General features: G+C 41.1%; 1 protein-coding gene across 1 annotated transcript in view; it reads left to right on the forward strand.

The window, feature by feature from the left end:
• The window catches only part of LOC127946979 (inactive tyrosine-protein kinase PEAK1), a 37,863-nt gene that overhangs the window by 12,156 nt on the left and 8,318 nt on the right, over positions 1–17,389 (forward strand). Inside the window, exon 2 of the mRNA XM_052543840.1 lies at positions 13,684–16,915. Coding sequence (XP_052399800.1) covers positions 13,794–16,915 — 3,122 coding nt within the window. The 5' untranslated portion in view covers positions 13,684–13,793. The remainder of the gene's footprint in view (positions 1–13,683; positions 16,916–17,389) is intronic.

The raw sequence follows: 17,389 nt of genomic DNA on the forward strand, positions 1-17,389 counted from the left end.
TGTTGACTGGAATTTTTCATTCCAGACCTGACTACATGAGCCTTAGGGTCTCTTCTGGTTCAGGTATTGATTACTTGATTAAACAGACAGGCCGAGTTCAAAGCCTCTGTGTGTATGTTTGAATTCTCACAGTATTTCCTTAGGACAGCTGGTTTGACTGGCTTAATGTGTCCAGGAAGATCACAGCACATGGTGGCCCCCAGGGGCCGGGTGTAATCCTAAAGGCTTTTTGTGTCATCCGACTTCACCCTGTCCTGCTCCGTTCTGCCCAGCTCAGGGTGGCCTGTTATTGCAGCTGTGCAAGAGGATGCTGAAAATTATGGTGATATCACACTCTTCCTTTCCTACTGGAAAATAACGTTCATCTCATTCTTAATATTTAATTAATAAACTCAATAAACTCTGCAACCATTATGAGACATATATATGAGTAAAACTGACCAGTGGGAAATAATGTAGGGTGGGACTCGATTGTGTCCAGTATGAAAAGCAATTTGATTTTAATTGAATTTGTTTGCACAGCACTTTTAATTTTAATGGAAATAGATACAAAGCAGCTTTACGAGAATAGTGACATGAAGTTGTCAGAGAGCAAACCAAGGTCACAGTTCCAAGGGAAAGGTAGATGGTCTGAAAAATGAACCTTGGTACTAGAAAGCAAGACAAAGAAGGCTGGAAAATGACATTTTTCTCTGCCTGTGCAGGCTTGGTTTACATCAGCAGAAAGAAAAGGTGAAGCAAAGAAAGTTAGTACATTTAGATTTTTCCTCATGCATTGAAGAATCATGGTTTGTGCAAGATGAGTTAAAAACCTTCATCATTTGCTCACTGTCATATCTTTGCAAAATGATACAAGTTTTTTTTTCTAGTCAATTAGGGCATTTTATATTTTTTCTTGTATGTATGGATTTTTTAATAGCTTATTTTAATTTGTGTCCTCTGATTTAGCTGTTACTGTGCATTCACACCGCCGGCGTCGAGAGCGTCAAAGCGGCCAGAAATCATTCATTTTCAATGTAAGCCGGCCCCGAGGAGCGGCGCGGCGCGACTTGGCCATTGAGAGCATCGAGGAGAGTTGAAATCAAGGCAACTTTATGGTAATGAGCTATGACACGGTTGGGCAGCAACCAATCGGAACGTAGAAGTCCACCGCTTGAGAGGATTCCAGAGAACGCAGTTAGTTCCCAAGCACAATGGAGGACAGGTTGATTATTGCTGTTTCGCATTTGCAATAATCTATCAGGTGTCCCTGTTTGCGTACAGCAACATAAAAAATGAATTAAAAGTGATACGTGGACTGAGGTGTCTGAGATTTGTTCATTTTAAGTAAAGGATCTTAATATTTCGTCCACAACAATATTTAATGAGGTTAACCTATAATGTAACCCTCTTTGGGGTTAGTCTGCACGGGATCAAAAAGCTTGTTTGCTATGCGGCCACTTTAAACATAAAATAAGCATTCGATCTACGTCAGAGCGTCTGAGCGCTCTCAAATCTTTCTGGAGCATCGTGAGCAGAGCGGCAAGAGCGATTTTTGAAGCTCTTGACGCCGGCGGTGTGAACGCACAGTTATACAGTTTGCATGGTAAAACTTGTTGGAAACATTGCATCTTTAAATTTGTTTCTTTTGAAACACAACCGCTAAAGCTATAGCTCCACATTTAGATTGAGAACTTTGTCTGTTGGGTCATGCCATCTCTGTTTTATTAGTATTCCACCATAATGCCAAAAACATGGAAGGAATTGCGGAATCCAGTCATAAAAACGGAACACAAAATAACATTGAATGTCACCGAAATTTTCTGAGTTTGGATTAATTAATCAAATGTAAGTCATTACACAAACCAAATCATGACATGGACTAGTATCTGTAAATGGGCTATTTTTAGAGCATCACATTGATTGTGCCCTGCTTTGTGCTTGACAGCTAAGCATCATGCTAATCCCAAACTCTTACTAGAAACAATCCTGTGTAGAGCAATGTTTCCTAACCACTGTGCCTCAGCACACTAGTGTGTGCTATTGGTCATCCTTATTGAATGTTTGTGGGTTTTACAAATTTAACCAATGAAAAGCATTCAAGAGCTTGTGACTAAACCTTGTAACTCTATTGGATCCTCAACTGTCAATGAAACCTCATAACTCCACCCCCGCCTCCATTTAGATTGATGTTCTGCGCACAGTCTGGATTTGGATCTGTGCTTGTTTGCAATATTTTTATGTTTAAGCACGTAGAATAATTAGCATTTGCCATCTAGTTGTAGTCTATATACTTTTGTTTTAATGTACTGCATATAGTGGTTCTTGGGCTGGAACGGTTCAACTTACAGTTCGATTTGTATCACGGTTTGAGAGTCATGGTTTCGGTATGGTTCGGTATGTGCTGTGTTTAAGGAAAAACTATACTGTCAAATAAAAATAAAGAAAATAAAAATAATCTAACTACAAGCAACAGCACAAATAAAAACAATAGAGTTTAGATGCAAATAAAATAAGTGATTTTCAGGGTTTTTTTAGGTAGGTCTAACATTAGTTTTTAGTTAGAGAAATTGAATAAAGTAATGACATGTAAAACAGAATTGCATATTTGCCTGTATAAATTACAGATGAATCTTTGTTAAAGGGGGGGTGAAATGCTATTTCATGCATACTGAGTTTTTTACACTGTTAAAGAGTTGGATTCCCGTGCTAAACATGGACAAAGTTTCAAAAATTAAGTTGTACGTTTGAAGGAGTATTTCTGTTCCAAAAATACTCCTTCCGGTTTGTCACAAGTTTCGGAAAGTTTTTTTCGAGTAAATTTCGCGGAATTTCCTTATATGGGTCCTAAGGGCACGTCTGCCGGAAGAGCGCGCGCTCCCGTATAGCAGAGCACTGAGAGCACAACAGACTTCACTGATCAGAGCGAGAGCGTCGCGAAATGTCACAAAAGGAGTGTGTTTTTGGTTGCCAGGGCAAGACAACCCTGCACAGATTACCAAAAGAGAAACGGCATTAAGGGACCAGTGGATGGAGTTTATTTTTACAGAGCATCAACGGAGTTGTGCAAGTGTTTTTGTTTGTTCCCTGCATTTCGAAGATGCTTGTTTTACAAACAAGGCCCAGTTTGACGACGGATTTGCGTATCGTTTATTTTTTAAGGGTGATGCAAAACCAACGAAAAAGGGTCACGATCGTGTGTTGGAACCGCAGGCGGTGAGTAAAACTGCTTAAAATATCTCTGCCTCCTTGTTAGTGCGTCCGCCTCCCATGCCGGAGACCCGGGTTCGAGCCCCGCTCGGAGCAAGTCATTGCTGCTGCTGCTCTCGTTCAGTTTCGGTTTAAATAAATGGCTGAATCTGACTGTAAGCCATGGTTTGTTTTGGATGTTTTTTTCCTCACGATAATGTCACAGCTTCCAAACGCTCTCAACGCAAAAGCCTACTGGCGCTCGTGATTCTTTAGCTCCGCCCACACGTCACGCCTCCAGCCGGTCGTGTTTTTCTGGGAAAAATCGGTACAGACTATCTTTCTCTTATGAATATAATAAAACTAAAGACTTTTTGAGTTATGAAGGATGCAGTACTACTCTATAGGTACTCAAGATTAACTGGATATTGAGTGAAAACGAGCATTTCACCCACCCTTTAAAGTTACAAAAGTTATTCAATCAAGACTAGTGAGTGATTTCTCTGTTGTTGCTGTTTGATTATATTATTAAAGGGTTAGTTCGCCCAATTTGCTAAATTATGTCATTAATAACTTACCCTCATGTTGTTCCAGTAGTCCATGTGACATCAGAGGGTCAGTTAGAATTTTTTGATGCATTGAAAATACATTTTGGTCCAAAAATAGCAAAAACTATGACTTTATTCAGAATTACCTTCTCTTAGGTTTCTGTTGTGAGACAGTTCAAAACAAAGCAGTTTGTCATATCCAGTTCGCACACAAATTGTTCGATGTAACCGGATCTTTTTGAACCAGTTCACCAAATCGAACTGAATCGTTTGAAACTGTTCCCATCTCCAATACGCATTAATCCACAAATTACTTAAGCTGTTAACCTTTTTAATGTGGCTGACACTTCCTCTGAGTTCAAACAAACCAATATATAATTTACTCAAACAGTACACTGACTGAACTTCTGTGAAGAGAGAACTGAAGATGAACACCGAGCCGAGCCAGATAATGACTCGTTCACTCGTTCACAAATTGTTCACGACAATTTGATGTTGTATTAGAGGGCAACTCACTTGTTTTTGAAACAGACCCATAATGTTGCTCTTCTCAATGATTTGGAGCAGCTGTTTGTGCGCGTGTTCGCATTATTTATGTGAAGTATTCATGAATTTCCTGTCCTAGTTACAGTGAACCACATCTGAATTATTTCAGTCATGGGTTTGTCGAACATATGCATAATCAATCACCTGCTGAGAGAGGGAGAGACTGGTGTGACGGCCGGAATAAAAGAATAAGATGAAGCTATTGTGTAGTGAAGATGACTCCGTTATGTAACGCTCCCATATGGAAGCTGCATGCACACCGCCGGAGGATGCCAGCGTGTACGCATGTGTGCGCGCTGCAGATCAGTTTCTCATTATTATTCACTGTGTGATTAGACTAAAGCTTTGATCCTGTATTCAGCTCACTGAGGGAATCTGTCATCCTTTCAATGCACACACAAACACACTCACACAATGGTTAATCTGCATGAGTCGGACTGAGCATGTTCCTCCAACACCACTCTGTTAAACATGAGCAACATGCTTTTGTTTCCCTTGGGATTCAAGCTGATCAGCCCTCTAATTTGTCTTCAGAAAAATGGTGAGGTGTGCGTTCAAGCACTGTTAGGTCAGATTACGTGAAAATTGACTTGGCAGTTATTACACCAGCTTAGAGGACAAAGGTGATCAATAAATTGTTCAAGGATGCAGGATATAAACCGGAATTTTCTTACTCTTGAATCAAGAGTTCAGTCTATAAAGTGCATAAATATATATGTGTATAAAAGTGCATATAATGTGTATAAAAAAACCTTTTAACTAGTAAGTTGGAGGAGGTTTTGGGAGAAGGGACATAACTCATTTTAGGGAGAATTTGATGGGATGATTTGTGAAATCCAGGATGAGTCCTCAATACCGTTTCCCTAGAAAAGAGACAACTATAAGGAATGTTTATTGAAAGTTGTTTACTTGAAAGAAACATTAACTGGAAAGATGATGATGAGGATTTTTTTTTTTAAAAATTTTAAATAACTAAAATTCTAATAAAAATAATTAAGAAAAACTATATACACAGACATTAAAAAAGGCGGAAAATACTAATATATTAGGGATGGGCGTTTTCTGCAAATATCACATTAGAATATTTGAGCTCACAAAAAAATTGAATATTCGTTTATTTAAATTAAGTTTAATGAGACAGACATTATTTTTCAGCAACATTTTTTGTTTCCGTCATTTTGAACAAGCTTACACACAATAAGCTTGAACATTACACATCATGTTTTGTAGCTGAAAACCTTTAACAATGCGTGCAAACAAACAAAAGTACTGATTAAAAGCAAAAAAAAAAGTGAACTAAGAAAAAAAAAAGAACAAAGTAAAAACCTAAAGCAACCTGCAGCAATTAGGATATTGTAGAACGTAGACTACACTTAACTTTGAAACTTTTAAACTGTCAGCAAATCTTTTTTTCAATTGTTTTACATGCTCGGCTTGGCATGTAAACACAGGCATGTAAACATGATCGGAGGAAAGTCGGCTCCTTAGTCTGTTAACAGTAAGCCCGGCCGTGGAGAAAACGCGATCTGACTGCACAGACGTTGGCGGGACTCTCAAATAACGGTGTGCTAACTGAATAAGTTTTGTGAAGCGCTTCATGTTTTCGTTTCGCCACTGAATGGGATCCTCATCTGGCAAGAACTGTTCCCACTCGTCTCAGCTGGACTCTCTGTAATCATCGCTGAAGAACTGGCTCAGCCTTTTCCGACAAGTGGGCATTGCATCCTCTTCATCGTTGGTGACAGCGGCTGCATCTGCACCACTTGCATCAAGGAAAATGTTCTGATAATGTTCAAAAAAGTTTTTTTTCTTACTTCTGAGATGTTTGTGCCGAGGGTCTAGGGCAGACGCGAGAAGAGGAGTTTCCACTGCATTCTCCAAGTTAGCAGTGTTTATTCGTTGCTTGAGAGATGCCACAACAATGTTCTTGAATTCGGTCACTTTCTGTGATTCTCCACGGCATATTTGAAGTAGCTACTGTAGAAGACCGCAGTTCTTAGGGGCCGTTCACATATCGCGTCTTTTGCGCGCTCAAGTTCGTTATTTCCAATGTATGCGCGTGGTATGCATGCTCATAATGGAAGCGACGGGGTCGCGATGCGCACGCGGTGCGACACGCCATTTTTTCCAGGCGCGATATATATGTACACATATATATATACATATATATTTCCAGGCATGATATATATACAGACACACACAATATATATTTTGAAACCTTTACATCCCATGATGCTTTTTTTTTAAAAGGGGGCAATATATGCACTCTTTGCTGCACTGATTCAATCAGACAACAGGGAGCCAACCACCAGCAGCCATCAGTTCAGATTGAAGGAACGTAAAGGCTCGGCATGGCACTTTACATGACACCGATAGATAATGGTTTTTGCTGACCAAGAACATCACCCTGAAGATCCAACTGGTCACTGAGTAACATCCCAGACCAGAGGATTCATTTAAATGCAAGCAGAAGGACTCCCAAGTCGAGTAAAAGCTTCTAATGTCATAATGGATCTTATCGTAATGTCTTTTCCTTTTAGCTTTCCCACGAATTGGGTTTCCCAAGCTAATTTGTTTAGGAGCATGGGGGAGATCATGTTGTAAGTACTCTCCCTGACTGTGTCTTTGTTGCTTGTTTATGGATTTGATGTTTAAAAGCCCACGAGCGCTCTTTTGCTTCAAAACAGACAGTGATGGAGATTGGGGTTTGGGGTTTGGAGCATCTCTATGTCAAATATTTGTTGAAATGTGGAATGATCCTGATTAATGATCCTGTGTTAATCGCTCTGAGCATTGAGACATTTTCTGCTCCAAGTTGTGAAGAATAGTAATTTTGGAACCTGCATTTCAGGTCTTTGTGCATGATCTTTTAGGTTGTCATGGTAACCCAGCAAGACCTGCCAGTGGTGTGGAGTCGTTTCCAATCTGTCTTTTTCTAGCAAAGTGAACGTGCTTGCTGTTGTTATCAAGCAACACTGCTGCATTGGTTGTGGATCAAAAATAATTGGTTGTTTGGTTCTCTTTCTACATCTGTTGATGTAATTGGCTGTGTATAGTGCCTATGAATATGCTTTTTTGTCAAAGTCACAAGGTTTCCTTCCTTGTGTAATTGTAAAATTACAGTTTATGGTGTTTTTGGAAAACTAGTGAAATACTAGTGAAAAAAACTCTCCAAAACTTTCCTCCACCTTTCCAACTCTATATAACTTCTATAAATTCTCTATCTGCATTAACTCTACACATTCTCTTGCCCCTGTAACTCTATACCTGTTCTAGCTGCTGTGAATCTTTACATACAAAATCTGATGTAATACTAACTCTGTCTTCTGTAACTGTTCATTTTCGCGAGCTTCTTTTACTCTATACCTGCTCTAGTTACTGCTGTAATTCTATAACCCCTCTAGCTGCTGTAAATCTGTATATGCTCCATCTGCTGTATCACCTATATCTACTCTAGCTATTGTAACACTGTATCAGTTGTAGTTGCTCTAGCTTCTGTTACTCTGTACCTGCTCAGTCTTCTGTAACCCTCTACCTGCTCTGCTGTAACTCTACAAATATTCTAGCTGTTATAAATCTGTACTTGCTCAATCTACTGTAACATATCTACTCTAGCTACTACAACTATATCAGCTCTATTTACTGTAATTTTATACCTATTAAATCTACTGTAACACTACAATTGCTCTAGCTTGTTTTGCTCCATAACTGCACAAACTGCTGTAACGTTATAACCACTCTAGTGGTTATACTGTAAGGGTTAAATCTCCATTTACTCAACTCTGCTGAATCTTTATCTGCTCTATATCTGCTCTTTTTGTAACACTTAATCTGCTTTCTCTATTGCTCTGGCTTCTGTAGCCCTAAACTTTTAGTTACTGCTATAATTCTATATCTGTCCTGTCTGTGGTAATTTTATATCTAATCTAGGTGCTATAACTCCACATCTGTAACACTATACCTATTCTGCCGTAACTCTATACGTTCTAGCTCTTCTAGATAAATATTGGCTGTGACACCATACCTACTCACTGATCACCCAACACATCTCACTAACATTGCAAGCAAATCACTCGCATATGCGAATAAATCTTACTCTGGGCAACTAAATGATGTCTAACATTAGCCATTGGCTAATAAATTCTTAGATTTTACTCGCCATGACTGTGTGTTGGATGCTAATAATAAGTTTAGCACATATATATTTTCACTAGCCAAACACTGACTGAATGTTTCAGAGTTTCACTCTTTGTCAAGTAATCTGTACTATCTCATTTCATCAGATGAAGCAGTATTTACTACACAGAGCTGTACTTCACTGACAGTTAGGCAAAATCGCGTTTTTGCAGATCGAATTGCCTGTGATAATTAATGCAATATTGTGTTGCTTGTCCGTTATCTACTGCTCTGTGTATTAAATGCGGTTCCATCTGAAGCAGGTGATAGAGATTTACTACTAATCGTGGAACTGGCTTTACTGACGAGATGCACATGACCATCGTTTGCGATTTAATTGCACAGTTAGGGCTGGGTATTGTTCAAAATCTTTCGATCCGGTGCCAATTTCGATACCTCAGTTTCAATACCGGTTCCTAACGATTATTTTTTTGATACCATATGTTTTAAAATCCATTTAAACATCAACAAAAATACATGAAACACAAAACTTTTATTTTTCACCTTAATTAAAACAATTTCTGGTAACACTTCACACTCAGGATAACATTATTAATACAACTGGTTGTGCTTTTTGGATAGGGGTGCGCCATTCAGGGGTGGACTGGGACCAAAAAGTGGCCCTGGACTTTCTGGCCCACAGCAGCCCACCACATCATAACGCAAACGCTCCTGTTTTGATGTCATTTATTAATTTAATATTTAAGTAAACAGTTTGGGGATTTTAACCAATATGGCAACTGATCCTCCATAAGAAAAAAAAGAAAAAAAAAGAAAAGCAGCTGTTCATTTAGCGACTCCTAGTGAGGGATACATGCTCATCAGTACACAAACATTATTCGAGAACTCACACTTTGCATTCAGTTAACAAATCCATAAGAGTCATGCAAGAAATAGAAGTTTAGAAACTCAAACGATAGCTTTATGTGATTTACAGATGAACTTGAAGTCTTTATTCATTCGAGATGTTCAATAATAGATAATCTTTGGCAAGTTCATGATCCGATTAGTGAACCGATTATTCTTTTGAGTCAATCTTTTAAAATAATAATTTATTTTGTTTAACGAAACCAGTGTGGAAACCAGTATTTCACAAACTGGATAGATCTGAGGTGCAGGGCTCGCAAAATCGCTAGCCCCACATCCCGGGGCTATTGTGTTTTCCAGTCCGATGGGCTATCGTGAATAGTGATATAACATTCCTAACTTGATTCGCGTTGTTCACTCACTTGAAGGGGTGAAACGGATCGTAGCTGATTGTTTGCACTTGTTTCTAAATATTGCTGATTCAAGCGGTTTAAACAATTTGTGCGCGTTCGGAGCTTGCGCTCACTCGTTTAAAGCACGCGCTGCGAGCAACATTTCAGACAATGCGCGTACAGAGAATTAATTAATCTTTCGCGTTTCATAGATTCTGAATGAACACATACACACAATTATCGGTTATGTTTTAAGTGAACGTATACAGTGGCCTGCTGCTTAGAGAAATTCGCTGTACCGGATAAATCTCTCTCTCTGTTTTTTAGACAACGTGATGGGGGCGTGTTTCAAGATACGCAATGGAGTAGACCAAACTAAACAGGGAGGGAGGGCAAGCCGGCTTTGGTTGCAATACTCTTATCGCATATGTTGCACTTTGCTGATTCGGCATCCACTTTTATAAAGTGTAGCCACACTTTAGACCTTTTTGACATTGTAAAACGGAAACGTTTTGAGAAAAAACAACTACACTTGTGTTGTGTGACTACGAGTATCTTCAAAAATCCTCCCCATCAAATCACGTGGTGGTCGACAGCCATTCACGGCGAATTTAGGTCCTTACATGCACGTATGCTACAAGCTCACACAGATACAGCCGCTTGGCAAAAAAAAAAAACAGGGCCGCTTGGTTTTTGGAACCGAAATTTGGCACCGAAAGATAAATAATTTTTCGATACTCATAGTATCGAAATTTTTCGTTCGATACCATAAAGGCATCGAAGTTCGGTACCCAGCCCTATGCACAGTCCTACTAGACAATGGCGATTATATTGCCAAGGTGTATCAGTTAATGAGTGCTCTTGAAAGAGTGTGAGAGTGGAGTTTAGATATGAGTGGTTGGAGTGATGTCATTACTCAGGCATGTGAAACATAAGAGAAACTCAGTGAAGGAGCCAAAGAACAACAAACTTCTGAATGAACTGAGACATAGTCCCATTATGGTTTTGTCATATATTTGTCAAAATGTGTCATTTTATTCAAAGTGACTCGCACATCTAGTCTCCTGTAGTACTTTGGCATTGTGTGCCTTGTTCGAAGAATCAATAGCTGATTTAAACCGACAATGGTTCACCTTTCAGATCTTTAACAGCACACACTCCTTGTCTAATTTTCAAGATATCTCAAGCTCTGACCTATAGAAGCAGGAGCCTTCAGGTTCTTTTCAAAATTGTGCCTGCCTCTGTCTGCTGTCAGGGGAGCATTATATGAATAAACCACACTGATTTTGTAATTTTTCTATGGCAACTGTGGCAGCATGTTCCCCAGCTAGACAGCTGTGCCACACATTTCCTGGCACTGTCCTGAAACACATCTCTGAAAAAAATCACATCTGCTTGTTCGCGGCCTGTTTGATTTTGTGCTGAGGACATCTGGTGTTATTATGCACACATTGTCCAGCACTATTCACACAGGACTGCCTTTTCTAGCTTAGACCTTTTCTACTAATTTTTGGGTACAGTAACAGTTGGTGGTTTAAGTACTGCTGACACGTAAAAAAAAAAACGGAAAGAATTAAGGAGCGTCAGGACCAGAAAACTGATCAGAATAATCAAAGATCCAATGTGTTCATTGTACAGCAAGAAAGTACAGACTTGAGTCATCAAATTCAGAAAAAAAGAACCGTGAAGGAAGACAGGAGAAGTGACATGAACTCTGAGGAGGGAAATGAAGGGTGGAGAGATGTTTCTCCATCTGTCTGAAAGCCTTAAAGAGCTTCCTTAATGCACTAGCTGCTGCATCCTCCTGAGAGCTCTCTCTCTCTCTCTCTCTCTCTCTCTCTCTCTCTCTCTCTCTCTCTCTCTCTCTCTCTCTCTCTCTATTGCTTCCTGTCTCTCTTTGTGTCGGTCTGTCTCTCTCGCTCATTAAAGGGATAGTTCACCCAAAAATCTAAATGATGTAATTAATAACTCACCCTCATGTAGTTCCAAACCCGTGAGACCTCTGTTTATCTTTGGAACACAGTTTAAGATATTTTAGATTTAGACGGAGAGCTCTCAGTCCCTCCATTGAAACTGTGAACGGTATACTGTCCATGTCCAGAAAGGTAAGAAAAACATCATCAAAGTAGTCCATGTGACATCAGAGGGTCAGTTAGAATATTTTGAAGCATCGAAACTACATTTTGGTCCAAAAATAGCAAAAACTATTACTTTATTTAGCATTGTCTTCTCTTCCATGTCTGTTGTGAGAGAGTTCAAAACAAAGCAGTTTGTGATATCCGGTTCGCGAACGAATCATTCGATGTAACCGGATCTTTTTGAACCAGTTCACCAAATCAGAATCGGTTTAAATGGTTCGCTTCTCCTATACGCATTAATCCACAAATGACTTAAGATGTTAACTTTTTTAACTTGGCTGAGACTCCCTCTGAGTTCAAACAATGCAAAATCCCGGAGTAATTCATTTACTTAAACAGTACACTGACTGAACTGCTGTGAAGAGAGAACTGAAAATGAACACAATGCAGAATAAAGTCGTAGTTTTTGCCATTTTTGGACCAAAATGTATTTTCGATGCTTCAAAAAATTCAAACTGACCCTCTGATGTCACATGGACTACTTTGATGATGTTTTTCTTACCTTTCTGGACATGGACAGTATACCGTACACACAGCTTCAATGGAGGGACTGAGAGCTCTCGGACTAAATCTAAAATATCTTAAACTGTGTTCTGAAGATAAACAGAGGTCTTACGGGTTTGTAACAAAATGAGGGTGAGTTATTAATGACATAATTTAAATTTTTGGGTGAACTATCCCTTTAATCTCATTTTAGCATTTTAGTTACAGTTAGTCCAGATCCACATTTCTAGACAGTAAATCTATATTCAGCTTAGTTTTAGTATGATTTATCGATGCTGATTTTCTGTTTTTAATCTAGAAGGCTGGTACAGACACCTGTGAAGTGATTGACTGGGACGATTTTTAATTAAACTCTTAAATTTTTAAGTGAATTATAAAGTCATAATTGTGAAAGTCCTTTTCAGTATTGTGCAGCTAGTGGTCCGGTCCATGATTTATATCAGGATCTTGAGCAGGTGGAACAGTAGACCATCTGTTATATATTGTGTGTGTGTGTGTGTGTGTGTGTGTGTGTTGTGTTCCTCTGCGGTTTTTAGATGTGTGGTGCCCTACATACCGACATGATGACCCCATGACCCTCATTTGACCGTTTTGCATTGAACAAGTGTTGACCAACAGGTCCCAAATTAAGAGTGTGTAAAATCTTGTGAGCACTCATATTTTTTGTTCATGTTCCTGTATTAGATATAAGTGAGTGTATGAGTGATTAGGTCATTCTGCTGTATAAGAAAAACAGAGCCCCAGTACCTTCCCTCTAGTCCCTTAAAGTTAATTCTCTGTAAGTTTTTTTTTTTCAAGCTGATTATGATAAGGCAGGATATTTGTGAATGGGAAATTTTAGAAGCGTTTCAAATGTTGGACATAGGAGACGATACAACGGATGTAATTGTTTTGCTACTTGTGAGGACCAGGTGTCTGAGAATGGCCTCATAAAAAGAGTAAAACCTCTTTAAACTGACTTGTTAGGAAGGCCCTCACTTGTAAAAAAATGTTCACAAATAGAACAGGTTATGTCGTCAAGTCTAAACATGCAAAAATGTCTATAAATGGTAGGGAAGGATTTGTTCTGGATTACAATTATAGGTTTGGATGTAGTAAGTTTAAGGTATAAGTATAGGTATACATGTTTGACTCTGTCTGTGTATGTGGTGTCAGTATGTCACAAGGCATGATGTTTACCTGCAACTGCTCAGTCCTGCGTTGTGATCCAAAAATAGATCTGTGAGAGTCAGGCAGCCTGTGTTCATGTGTAAAAGAGAGAAACTAGACATTCATGACCCCTGCTGGCAAAGAGTAATGAGTGACTCATTCAGCAGCTTATAGTGATTGTTTATGTGAGATGAAAACAGTGATTACATTTAGTTTCAAAAGAACACTGGATAACTCTGTAATTCTTTTTTGCAGGTACTGAAGGCACAGTTTGTAAACTGTGTGTGGGAGCAACATTCAGCCTTTAGTTTTTGTGTGATGGAGGGATTCCCTGTTCACTGACGCTGCAGCACTGCCCTGCAGTCATGTCTGCATGCAACACCTTCACTGAACATGTGTGGAAACCAGGGGAGTGCAAAAACTGCTTTAAGCCCAAGAGCCTGCACCGGCCTCCAGAGCAAGCCAATGCTGCCAGTGAGAGCAAGACAAACATCAGTGCCAAACTCACAAACAGTCAGAGGAGCATTTCCTCATCCCGTGCAGGGCAGGTCCGCCCACCTGTTGCAAAGAAGCCTACTATTGCAGTAAAGCCTACTATGATGCTGCCATGCTCCCCAGCAGGGTTGGATTCAGAGGGAAATGTGCCAAGGCCTACAGAGGGAGTACAGGTCACTAAAAGCTCACCATTCACTGTGTGGAACCACAACAGCCTGAATAGCTCGAGAACCACAGGGACAAACAACCAAGGAGAGGATTTGGTTGGGCAAACAGAGGCATATGGTGCAATTTCCCCACAGCCAACTAGAAGCAACAACAACAACGGACTGACGGATGTGCTAAAAGAGATTGCTGGCCTGGGACCTTCTCCAAGCTCAAGTAGAGATGACTTCTTTGGCCGGATCTGCAGTTCATACCAGCGCTCGTTAGAGAGGGGCCTTCCAGCATCAAGCTGTCTCCATGCTGGGAGTAGTGGTAGTGGAGCAATGAAACGGGTTTCCCTCAGTGACAGTGCAGAGGTCATCAGCTCTGAGGGAGGACGTTTCTGCTATCCGGAATTCTCCAGTGATGGCGACGATGAGGAGGATGAGAGTGATGATGAGGATGATGATGGAGAGCATGACAGTTGGGATGAAAGCGATGAGGAGTTGCTAGCAATGGGGATACGGATGCGGGGTCAACCTCGGTTTGCCAATTTCCGTGCAGCCACCCTGTCCCCAGTTCCCTTCGCTGTGAGCAAGAAGTGGAATACAGTGCCTATACGCAACCGTTCACTGCAACGGTTCTGTGCAGTGGATTACGATGACAGTTACGATGAGATTCTGAATGGATACCCATCTGTTGACTCAAATGGAGCTCCTGCTCTTCTGTCATACACCTCGGACCACCAGGGTTGTGGCTCTCTGTCCACTTCTGAGTCCACCACCTCGCCCGAGTCCTTGATTTCTCTGCCTGAAGAATCCTGCTCTGGCAGCAGTAGGGGCACTGGTGACCAGAGAAATAATCTTCCTTTCCCACCTAGCAAAGAACCTTCAGCCAAAGGGCTGAGTTCACCAAAACCCAATGAAACGCACAAAGCTGTTCTAGCCATCCGTCTGGAAGAACAGGATGACAGTAAGAGACGAGGTGGTGCTCTCCCACAAGCTCTTCCAGGCCAGCCAATCACAATCAGCTTCAGCCCAACCGAGGAGCAGGCCAAGCCTTATCGCATAGTGAATCTCGAGAAGGCTCCTATCTGTAAGCCTTATACAGTGGTGGATGTGTCTGCCTCAATGGCCACTAAAGATGAGCACACTCACTTGAGTGAAAGCACTCCAAAGTCAAGTGGGCCTAATGTTGTGCTTTGCCCTTCTGCTGATCCCTGTCCTGTCTCACCCACTACGCCTCAGTCTCTCAGATCTCCTGTTACACATGTGGCATCTCCATCCATTTCATTGTCTCTGATGATGCCTCAGTCTCCTACGAGTCCTGCCTCTGGAAGGCCCAGTGGTTTCCGCACAAAACCTGGCAGCATCCGTTACCAAGAAGTGTGGACGTCTTGCACCAGCCCTCGACAGAAGATCCCAAAAGTTGATTTAACAAATGGCAGTGCCGCCCCAAGACTAATCAATCACAAATCAGCTCCCACATCTCCATCTGCATGCTTTGGCTCAGTCCCAAGTAAATCTCCCAACTTGTCTGAGATGAAATATAACAGCTACAACAATGCCGGCATGCCCCCGTTTCCCATCATCATCCGTGATGAGCCTGCGTATGCACGCAGCTCCAAAAAGCCAGTGAAAGTTCCCATAGTGATTAATCCCTGTGCATACGATAACCTAGCTGTTTACAAGAGTTTCCTGGGGCTCAATGGTGAGGTGCCACATTCCAAGCCTGGGGCCGGAGAGCGAGTGGCCAGCAACACATATGAGGAGATTGGATCTTCTGGAAGTTCCCAGCCCTCGCCGTCTGAGCAGACATCACCTCAGATGAAGCACGCAACAGATGTAACTGCTCCTGGGGAACTGAGGACCACCACAGTATCCGGACAGGTTGTAAACAATGGCAAATCCAGGACTACGACAATTGTCTCCATCCTTCCTGCAGGCAGCATGAGCCCTGGCCCTGCTGTTCTGGCACATAGCAGTCTGGATCGTATTTGTAACCCCAGCAGTGAGCAACCAGAAGAGGGCTTCAAAGATTGCCAGGTCACATCGAATGGACGTTCAGGTCAGAGGGAGAAAGCAAGTGCTGTTCTGTCTCAAATTGTGGCCTCCATTCAGCCGCCGCCTTCTCCTCCAGACTCCCCCACTGGCCAGAATAAGACATGCAGTGTTGAGGAGCTTTACTCACTGCCACCAGATGCTTCCAGAGATGCTCTTAACAGACCTAAATCACTCCACTGTTCTGCAGAACCTCAAAAAGACACACCACCTAAAGTCCTTCCCAAATCTCAGAGTGCCTCTGCTGCTGTACCGCCCACAAGCCCCAAATCTGAACCTAGTGCCCCATTTCCCCCAGCCCGGTCTAGCTCCTCTCCTTACCACACAAGCAACCTGCTCCAGAGGCATTTCAGCAACTGGACCAAACAAGCTGGGGCCAAATCTACTGACAGCGAGAGCAGTCCTGGTGCGGAGGGAAGGCGTTCAACTGATGGTAACAAGCCAAAGCGCTGGATATCCTTCAAGAGTTTCTTCCGCCGGCGGAAGGATGAGGATGAACAGAAAGAGAAAATGGAACGAGAGAAGGAAAAAGGGAAGCTGCTGGGATTAGATGGGACTGTCATCACTGTACTGCCTCCTCCACCTGTACAGAGACAGCACTGGTTTTCAGAGTCCAAGACGGATGACCCTCACCAGAAACCCACGATCATATTCACCTACAAATCAGAGAGTGTCACAGGTGGAGAGGAGGCCGAGCTTCGGGTTGAAGAACACAAAGAAGTTGGAGCTTCCAGCCTGTCCACTCCACCCAAGAGCAGAGCCAGTCTCCTCATCAGCAGAGTCATGAAGTAAGCTGTTTCTCCGTCAATCCACACTCTCTCTGTCTCAGTGTGTATTTTTTATGCATGGCCTTTATATTAATCCCAGAAGAAATTTTTGAGAAAACCCTAGTGATAAATTTGTACCCCTAAGGGGAGCTTTTTGTAATGCCTGATCAAAAAGCTTCACATTATCCTGTTGTAGCTAATAGCATTTTATTCAGTCATAAGTGAATTTAAATTACAGAACAGCATAATGTTATAGTTTGTTTGGGTTCTATACAACCTATACTTTTTATAGTAATTATAAAATGGAAATGTTTTTATAATGGTAAGATATTCGGATTAAGCTTTAAAATATCAAACACAAAATAAATAAAAAAGTTCAACTTGCGTTTTTTTGTTGTTATTTTTATAGATTTATTTATTTATTGGAATAGCTTGATGGTAAAACTGTTTGATTAACAAGTAATGTTTGAAAAATGTTAATATATGCTGCGTACA

Source organism: Carassius gibelio, chromosome A25 (assembly GCF_023724105.1).
Source record: "Carassius gibelio isolate Cgi1373 ecotype wild population from Czech Republic chromosome A25, carGib1.2-hapl.c, whole genome shotgun sequence".
In the NCBI taxonomy this organism is placed as follows: domain Eukaryota; kingdom Metazoa; phylum Chordata; class Actinopteri; order Cypriniformes; family Cyprinidae; genus Carassius; species Carassius gibelio.